Below are 10651 nucleotides of genomic sequence, written 5' to 3'. Positions count from 1 at the left end.
TTTTATTGTTAGATTGGTGATAATGTTGTGTTGGGGTTTGGTTTTGATATTGGGATTGTTGGGTTATGTTTTGGGATGAGTTTGAATTGAGGAAAATGTAGGGGAGCTGAGTTCACGAGGTCATGTCGCGATCATGTTCATGGGTGTCGTGACTTGAGCAAACCCCAGAGCCTTCATTGGGCTCTGTCTGGCAGGCTCGCCGCGACCCTCAAAGGCAAGTCGCGGCCCGCCTCTGGCACCCAGACAAGGGGCCTGTCTGTCTGGGAGGCGTGCCACGACCTTTGGGGGCAAGTCGCGGGCCACCTATTCTTTTTGAGCCAAGCTTAGTTTTATTTGGTTTTAAGCGCGGGTTTTCAAACCTTAAGGCTCAGGATCGAATCTACTACCCGTTTTGGTAGGATTCGAGGTTCCGGGGGCTAGGGCTTGGTCCGAGAATTTTTATTACTTATTTTATTGATGGGATTTCATATTTGGTTATTATTAGGTGACCGCTAAGGGCCTAAGGTCAAGATCGTTCTCAAGGGTCGTTCTGAACTTATTTTATGCTCAAGTCTGAGGTAAGAAAACTGCACCAATTATGTGACATACATGATTATTGTTGAAGCATGTTGAGTGCTCTATATTTGGATATCTATTGCATTATGAATGCTTGATTGCATTGTTTATCTGAGCAACACACTGACTTATGAGTCAGAAATGACAATAGTGCTGAGTGCTAGTCATGAAGCTCTAACTTATCAGTCACGATCGGCAATATTACTGAGCGTTGGTCGTATGGCATCAACTTATGAGTCAAGAGCGGCAATAGCACAGCGAGCGCTAGTCGATATGATTAGATCTAATCAACAGAGCCTTATATGCCCGTCTGACCTATTGGTTGAAGAAAACTAAAGAGCTTGGTTAGTCTATGGCTAGTTACTCAAAGTTAGGGCTAAAAGGCTCAGGTGACTTGATGGTCACATGGCTTAGGGCGCAGGACCCCAAGATTTCTTATTAGTCATCTATTCAGGGCACAGCACCCCAGAATGACTTAATAGTCATTAATCTAGGGTGTAGGACCCCAGAATGACTTAACAGTCATCATCTGATTAGGGCTACAAGCCCCAGAATGATCATTTATTTATACTTGTATACATGCAGTAATAAGTTTTCTTGCTGAGTTTTGGCTCACGAGTGTTATGTGGTGCAAGTAAAGGGAAAGAAAATCCTACCCAGCCTTGAGTGGAGAGCTTAGGTGGCGACGTGTACATATGCAGCCGCTTGACCACCACGGCCAAGGTGTTTCTCAGGGGAACTAGGGTTTAACCCTATTTTTGCCGCTTAGGTCGACGCAATTGTAACTTTTGAATTGTAATGACCATTTTGAATTGTAAACACTTTTACGAGATCCCATGCACAATTTAACATTTTAAATCAAATATATTAATTCCTTTTAATCGATATTTTAACCCTGGCCCATTAATAAGACTTAGATTCACGTTTATGGCCTAATGACTCGTTTAGTAGTTAAGCACTATTTAAAGTACACAGTGTGATGGTCTTGGCTAACTAGGGCGTTACACTGAGCCTCCCTCACTGCCTGAGCAGCAGCTTCAGCGTTAGCTCGGGCTAACTGGGTAGCCGCCTCTAGGGCCATAGCAATCTCCTGGTGCCTCTGGTTAGCTTTATGCTCCCTCTGGATCATCCTCTGGACCTGCTCATCTATCTCCCATTGTTGCCATTCCATAGTCTCCCTCTGGAGGGCAATCTCTGCAGCAAAGGCCTTCTGCCTTGCCAGAAATTGCGCCATCTCCTCTTGGTGAGCATCTTGTGGATCTTCCACATCAGGTTGATCTCCAACCTCCACCTAAGGTTCGTTGATGGGATCGATGGGATCCTGAGTGGTGGAATCCCTAGGAGTCATCTTCTTTGTCTGACTAGATTTTGGAGGCATCGTAAAACTGATGAAGTGTGTTTCTTGATTTCATAATCTTAATGAAAACACCAAAATGTTGACCTATGAAATTAGCCAACTGTCATATGTACAATATACGACACCTTTTGAACGAAATAAATACAATATACGACATAATACAAATATCTTAAACAAACACATGGAAATTTTATAGTGGTTCATCCCTATTCTGATGAACAGTAATAACCTAATCCACTTAGTCTTTAGTATTGAATCACTCGATAGACAATTACACAGATGAACAGAAGTATTCACTCGTTACTAATTTGCCCAGAGTTTCTTCCAAAATATTCGTCAGATCCCCTTCAATGAAGCCCTGGGTCCTTTATTTATAGTACCCAGGGGCTGTTACATGATCAATAATACTAGGATTGTGGTTTGGTACATGATTATTGGGTAGTGGAGATATGTGTCCACCTCCCCATGATTATGAGATCGTGGGTCTTCCCGTTGTTTCTCTAGATCATGGTAAACGATGCACGATTGAAACCTCTAGGAAACTGCTAAGTCTAGGTTGGTCCATAAGATTTAGTTGCTAGGCCTGATCACCCTTCAGAACTTGGGTGCTAGGCCTGATGACCCTACATGTTGATCCTCTGGGTGCTAGGCCTGTTGATTTCAGCTTGAACAAGCGTGAACTTCATCCATCAAGGTCTATTTGGGAGTTTAGGCCGACCACCCTATGAAGAATAGGGTGGGCCGACCATCCCTAGGAGTTGGGGTTAGGCTGACCACCCCTAGGGGCTAGGGCCAGGCCGACCACCCCTCGGAGATTTAGGCCTGGTCGACTTCCCTATAGGTCTTGGACCTATCTTTTTTTCTCATTGGTCTTTTTTCAATACTTTGTTATTTTTTCCTAACTTGTGATGCAACATACCGCTTTCTCATTTTCCACATCATCTCTTGACTTTTGAGGGACAACAAAGATAACTGAAAATACTAAAACTATATACATATTGTTATTTACCTTCTTTAATCAAGCAGAAGCGTAAGATGTCGATCCATAGATACTTTGATACTTCTTTTTTGCTCTATTTGCATCATTTACCTTTGAGTGTGCCATGTACTGTTCAGAGGTGAAAAGGTCAACACACTTCGACCAACTTTCATTATCCATGTCCTTTAGTGGATTCTACCTTGCTGTCTTAATATCATCATATTTGCCATGTTCATCGAAATATTTTTTCTTTCGACCTTTTCTTTCTTGGTAGCAATCTTGAAACCTTTGCTCAATGTTGGTCTCTATCAGTTCCCACTCAGTGAGATGCCTAGGGAGAATGAAATATTCCTTTATAAAAAATTCTTAGAATTTTTAAATTATAAAAAATATTACATGTGAATATCTTTATAAATTTACCTCAAGTTTTCCATTAATCCTGTCTTGTGCTTCTTTGGAACACATTGCGACAAGTCAAAATATAATGGCACATGGTGACCAATAAGGTTACCAATGATCCTTGTGAACAATATCCCATGATAACCAACTGCTTTGTAGGTTCCCTCCTCCGGATCGTATTGTAGAGTCAACAGGCATTTATTTTCTTGCATATTTTTGGATCGAGACTGACCTCTTCATCTCGGGGGAGGCGCTGCATATTTTAAGTCAACAATAAAATTAGATTGAATAAAATAATATCAATTTCTCATTTATTGATAAAACATAAACTAATTATATTATATTACTTGTCTCACAGGAAGTAGGTACCCATGAAGGATCTAGAGGATGATCACCTACCCCATCACCGCCATAAGAACGAGCAATAGCAGCAAACATATCTTTATAGTTTATATAATTATTACATTAAAATAAATCATAAATAATAGTAATAAAATGTAAACATCGACATTAAAGTCAAATACTGATTGGAAACTATTGAAATGTAAACATCCACATTAAAGTACTATCATGCATTGGAAACTATTGAAATGTATACATCCAAATTAAAGCAAATATTGATTGGAAAGTATTGAAATGAAAACATCCACGTTAAAGTTACAATAAGAATTTTCAGAAGAAAGTATTATTCCTCGTCAACATTTATTCCTACATCATCATCATTTGTACTTTCTAAATCATCTTCACTAATTTTGTCGTCTTCATCATCATTGATGAAATCATCATCCACATCTGGAACAGATCGAGACATTTCGCCAATTATGCTGGTGTGACCTTGTCGATTGAAAGTCATAACCTCTAACTGTCCTAATTCGACAATGAGTAAAAAAATTGATGAAGTACTATCATGCACCACATCGACCTTGTTATCATCATTGATACTTGGATGATCCCAGATCTTTCGATAATTAACTTCTCCTACTACCCTCCAATTTTTGTTTATTGAATGTTCTTCCAAGTAGAAAACTTGTTTTGCTTGAGTGGCGAGAATAATCTGCTCGTTCTTGTACCATTCATAATTAACCATGATACCAGTGATGCTATTCTCAGTTACCTTTCGACCCTTGCTTACATCGGTGTTGAACCATTTACAATGAAATTACTATCGAGTTACCATGGGAATAGCATAACTCTACAATCTCGTCATGTTGGCCTTAGAAAGTGAAATCATCGTATTTACAAGTGAAATCATCGGTTCTTGGCCGTCAAGTTGGCCTTAGAAAGTGAAACTATCATATTTGCAAGCATGAATTGATTGATAACCTAACGCTAACTTCCTCATTTTTTTTCTTAGATTCATAGTATGAAGCCAGAATCTTATTCTCCTCGGGAATGCAAATTTTAAAATTTTCAAAAGTTCATCAAATGAACTATTTTTCCATTTATTCATTACATTTATGTACAACATCTCCGCCAAGAAGTTCAAGGAAGACAACCAAGTACAACAAGGGTATAACTCAGCTTCGACCTCTTGAAACAGGTCATCAAATTGATTATCCGCACTATTGTCACCACCATCTGAAATTCCTTCATTTATGCCTTCTTTGTTAGTGTCTTGTTCACCAATAACATCACTGATGATGTCAATCATCTTATCTGTCACTAGAGCCCCGTCGTCCACTACTGGAGTAATATCAACTTCACCATGGTAAGTCCATTTACATATCGCTGCAGAACTCATATCGGTGTATATGAGCCTCCACCACATCTATTTTATGACTTAGTATATTCACACATTGATTGCATGGGCAGCTCACTTCTCTTGAAGAATTCACATGATTCTTGGCCATTTGTATAAATGCTTGAATATCATTCAAAACTCATCAAAGTTACGCCGTCTATTGGTTATCCAACTCTTATCAATCGTCATAACTGTTTTAAGTGAAAAATAAATTACCACAATGTGATAATAATAAACATTACATTTATTTGATAATAATATTTTATCACCAAAGTACTAATTTTTTTAAAGTAAATTATGATATCTTATTCATCTTATGAATAAAATATTAAATTTTATGAATATATATTATCAAATTTTATAAATATAATATAATATTTAATTATATAAACAAATATTTAATTATAAATTTATTAATTTACCATTAATGATTATTATTAATTTATTTGATAATTATCAAATTATTATTTTAATTTCCATTTTTTTTTAGAATAACAATAAAATTTTATCCTTATAAAATTATCATTTTAATTTTCCAATTTATAATTTTTTTATTAATTGCATTAAAATTAATTAAAAAATTTAATCACACTAACTTTAAAACTATTTTGTAATGTTTAGTTTTTCTAAATCTACTATAATTTTGGTAGCATAACGGTTGTAATCTAACATGTCCCAAAATTTAAAATCTGCATAAAAACTACAAAACCAGTCAGAACATACGTAAAATTGAATACAATCATTTAAATTCCCAAATCAACAACAAAAAACATATTATAAATATATAGTACAAAATGTTAAAGTTTTTTTTAAAATAAATCACCATCATTTCTTTATAAACTATAATCTTAAATTTATCATTATCTAACATAAATCTATCTAATTAAGCTAACATATATATAATTCAAAACAAAAATTTAATGTAACCGAACATATATACAATTTAAAACAAAAAATTTATTCAACCTAACATATATACAATTCAAAACAAAAAATTAATCTAACCTAACATTTTTTTAATAACTTAATATTTAATTTAAATATCAAATTAACAAACAAACAAATTTAATTTAAAAACTATTTGTTATCAATACAAATTAACAATCATTATTTATCAATACACTAATCAATCATAAAACAAAAAAAATTAAAAATTGGAAACAATACCCAAAGGCTCAGGATGATATCCATGGACTTGGGCTCGGGATGTTCCAATGCTATCTGGAAAAAAAACAACAAAAAATTTAACAATCATTTATCAATTAATATACTAATCAATTTCAAAACAAAATAAAATTAAAAAAAAATACCCAAAGGCTTGGGATGATATCAAGGAAATGGGCTAGGGTTCGAGATGCTCCAATATAATCTGAAAACAAAAAAAAAACTACAAAAAATTTAACAAACCCATTACAATAAATTACAAATTACACCCAAATAATCATCAAAAAATGAAATTTTCAAGAACACAATTGATTGTATGTGGTGTAAATGGACTAACCTTAGAAAGGGAGGGCAAAAAATGACGCCGAAACACCTTGGGTGGCACTGTGCGGCAGAGAACCACGGAGAAATCACCTTTGTGTTTTTCCCAAAATTTGACAGATATGAAGAAGAAAGGTTCTGCCTAGGAGGTTATATCGACGTAGCCTATAGTGATGATATGTCATCGCTATAGGTAATGAAGAAGCCGTCGCAAAGAGTAAGTTTTGGGACCCTACAGCGACGACATGTCGTCACTGTAGATGGAAAAAATTTGACAGCCAATTTTTGGCGGTCAACTTTCCCTCCATTTTTTTTATGTTTATAGCGAGACTAGATATTTTGGAGGGTCAGTCCAGTTTTCTCTCCCTTTTTTTTCCCCGATACTCTACAACGACGACACATCGCAGTTGTAGAGTCAATAATTTTTGAAGGGATTTTCATTTGCCCACCTTCTGTTCTCTCCAATTTTTTGGAACCCTACAGCGACAGAAGCTCAATATTTTCAATAAATTTAAAAAAAAATTATTTTGTGGGATTCGCCTATATTCAGTGATGAATTCTGTGTCATCATAGTAGAAGTCATCGTTGTAGAGTGCTTTACTCGCAATGGATTAAACGGTTAAAAAGAAAAATAAAACAAGATTTTTCACGTGTTTCAATAATCAAAATCTACTTACATTCACGAGTCACTCTTATTAATGAGTTTTGTGTTAAAGCCAAGATGCAATTTCATAGAGTTTGTGAGTACAAGAATTTATGCGTGAAAGAAAATAAATGAATACAACAAGTATTTATAGAACTGGTATCTAATTACCTTCCCACGATTATAGGAGGAAGTTACAAAATATCTCCTTTCAAATGTAAATTACAAAATCGCTTATATCAACATAAATATCTAGTCAGTTTCCAATAAAAATGGAAGCGTTGATTCAAATATTGATATTCTGTTATGTCCAAGCTTTTTAACATGCTTTCGAGCTGACTCGGTTGACATTCAAGCAGAGTTTATCATCTTTTTTTCGAGCTGATTATACCAATCCCCAAGCTAATATTATTCACCTTGAAAATCGAGTATAACATTTGCCCCCTCAAAAGTATATGCTTGTATCACCTCGAGAGAGACTCTTGAATTTCTTTTATCGGGATACGTGACCACCTACCAACACTCGAGTGGGTACTACATGTCATGTTAGGAATTTTGCCCTTGAAAGCATGTGTTGGACAATGTTTTATGAAATAAATAATTAAGATGAATTGTTTTCATATATTGATTTATTATTATTATTTGAATAATATTATATGAATATCAAAAAATTCACAAATTCGTTATTGTGACTACAATCTTATATTGGTATGAGAGGATTAAGATTGTAGGGATAGAATTTAAATAGTTCACAGTGAAACAAAGCCCATCATTCTCCTCAACTTTCCCGATTCCCTTTTTGAGTCATACTTATAATCTTTGAGCTATTGCTCCTACTTGAGAGAGCCATCACCTTTGTCTTTCTCTTGGTAGATGACACAACCTGATCGTGAAAAGGACTAGTGGGGGTTCTCAGCTAGAGCTATCCCTTATCGAAAACCTTCACCTCAAGCAGAATCACCATTTTCTCGAAACCAAAGGCTTATCAATGAGTACGATAAAGAAATATAGAGAGAAAATATAAGCAACTCGTATAGGCGTCAAACTGATGACATCCAAGAAGGCAAAAGAAAAAAAATTGAGTCGCTGCCCATTCTGAGCCTATACTTTTATTAATTAAATCCCTCTATCTCACCCATTAGATCGAAAACTAACAGTTTCTATCGTCTTTCCCCCAGGTGAACTTAGCTTGGAGATCGAAAATATTACAATTTCCACAATAAATAAATATCATAATTTCAATATTAAGAGGTTGGTATTACGATTTCCACCAAGTAATGTAGAAGGTGCATATAAATCTCCTTAAGCCAGCTGGGTCTCAAATCGTAAATCTGACAGAAAGTATTGAAGTCTTCCCAGGTTGCGTCTTCTGGGGTACTTAGTGACCATTGGACCAAGACTTGTCGTATTTCTGAGTCGTTTGTACGTTGGATGCGTGTTGCTAATATGGCTAACGGCAGCATGATTAGTTTGTTAGCAAAACTTAATTCCGGTAAGGGGTAGCAGTTTGGCGGAGGTACACCATGGAACGATTTCAGCAGTGACACATGAAACGTGGGTGTATACGACTACCTGCAGGAAGGCTATGTTTATAAGCGACCGAACCAGCTCGAGCTATCACGGGAAAGGGTCCAAAGTAACGACGACAAAGCTTTGAATTGAGTCGTCTTGCAACAGTGGACTGTTGGTACAGCTGAAGCTTTACCAATATTAAATCTCCAATGTTAAAGTTGATGTTCCGTCGCTTCTTGTTAGCTTGCTGCCGCATATGATTCTGTGCTTGCTGTAAATTATGTTTTAGTTGTCGTAGTATAGTGTCCCTGGTCATTAAATCTTCCTCCACTGCTTGAATTGTCGTGGAGCCCCGAGTATAAGCAGTTATGGTAGGTGGAAGTTGCCCATAGGTCGCTTGGAATGGAGTCATTCTGATAGTTGAATGATGACTGGTGTTATAGTGATACTCTGCCCAAGATAAAAACTTGCTCCATTGTTTTGGGTAGTCAGATGTAAGAGCTCTAAGGTATTTCTCCATGTATCGGTTGGTTACCTAAGTCTGGCCGTCCGTTTCGAGGTGGTAGGCTGAGCTCATTTTGAGGGTGGTCCCCATAAGTTCAAATAATTTTTTCCAAAATGCACTTGTAAAAATTGGGTCTCTATCGGAAACAATAGTGCGAGGCAGCCCATGTAGTGGAATCACCATATTAGTAAAGAGTTCAGCCACCTTAGTAGCAGAATAATGGTTCGGCAAAGCTCCAAAATGAGCATACTTAGTGAAACTGTCTATTACCACCAAGATATTGCTCACTCCATGAGAATTGGGTAATCCCACTATGAAGTCCATGGCCAAATCTTCCCAAACACATTATGGAATCGCAAGGGGTTGGAGAAATCCATAAGGGGTTGTTGGATAGTATTTTACCATTTGACAAACTGAACAAGAGAGCACAAATTTTTTGACATCTTGATGCATGCCATGCCAAAAGAAATTAGCCCCCAATCTCAAATAAGTCCATTCAGCCCCAGCGTGACCCCCTACCGGAGTGGCATGAAATTCATGTAATAATTGTTGCTTCAAATTAGAGTGTTTGCTGATGAAAATTTTCTGCCTGTAGTAAAGGAGACCTTCTTTCTCTGAATAAACTAACATATCTAACTCTCCTTACTGCAACTGAGTATGTAAAAGTCTGAGGTCGGGGCAGGTGATATTCTCTTGCCTTAGTTCCTCCAAAAACTCAAAACAACCTATACTCATGGCCATTTGCAATAAAGAATAACCCCTTTCATGACGTCTTGAAAGAGCATCAGCAACTAAGTTCGTTTTCCCCAACTTGTATTCAATGGAAAAATGAAATCCAAGTAGTTTCCGAAGGAAGTGTTGTTGCTCAGGCGTTTGGATTACTTGTGTCAATAACTCTTTGAGGCTCTTATGCTCTGTTCGGATAACAAAATGCCATCCCAGCAGGTATTGGCGCCACTTCGTGACAGCTTCAACAATAGCTCTCATTTCGTGTATATACGCAGAAGTTCCAACAAACTTGGGACCGAATTTCTTGCTAAAAAAAGCTATGGGATGATTGTCTTGCATCAATACTCCCCCGATTCCTATGTTGGAAGCATCAGTTTCTATTATGAATTCTTTTGATAAACTAGGCAGGTTTAGAACAGGGGTGGTAGTCATCGCACACTTGAGTCTTTCAAAGGCTGCGACTACTTGTGTGGTCCAGTGAAAATTATCTCGCTTTAAGAGGTCCGTCAGCGGTGCCGCGACAGAGGCATAGTGTGCTACAAAACGTTGATAATATCCCGTAAGACCAAGAAAGCCTCTCAGTGGGCCAATCCACTATGGCCGCTATCTTTGATGGATCTGGCCGAACCCCCTGTGCCGAAACCAAGTGACCCAAATATTCAATAGTAGTTTGAAAAAAAAATGACATTTGCTCACTTTGGCATAAAAACTATTGTCCCAAAGTAGTTGTAATACAAGTCTCACAT

The 10651-nt window shown here is 36.8% G+C and overlaps 1 protein-coding gene across 1 annotated transcript; it reads right to left on the bottom strand.

The window, feature by feature from the left end:
* Positions 1-5696: 5696 nt before the first annotated feature.
* Positions 5697-9191, bottom strand: LOC133805673 (uncharacterized). The gene is made up of 4 exons (XM_062243840.1): positions 8732-9191; positions 6342-6400; positions 6199-6252; positions 5697-5720 (listed from the first exon to the last, which is right to left on the bottom strand). The coding sequence occupies exons 1-4, from the start codon at positions 9189-9191 to the stop codon at positions 5697-5699; spliced, it is 597 nt and encodes a 198-aa protein (XP_062099824.1).
* Positions 9192-10651: the final 1460 nt, after the last annotated feature.

Source organism: Humulus lupulus, chromosome X, assembly GCF_963169125.1.
Source record: "Humulus lupulus chromosome X, drHumLupu1.1, whole genome shotgun sequence".
NCBI lineage: Eukaryota > Viridiplantae > Streptophyta > Magnoliopsida > Rosales > Cannabaceae > Humulus > Humulus lupulus.
Note: the sequence above shows the minus strand (reverse complement) of the source record. Positions and strands in the feature narration are given on the sequence as shown.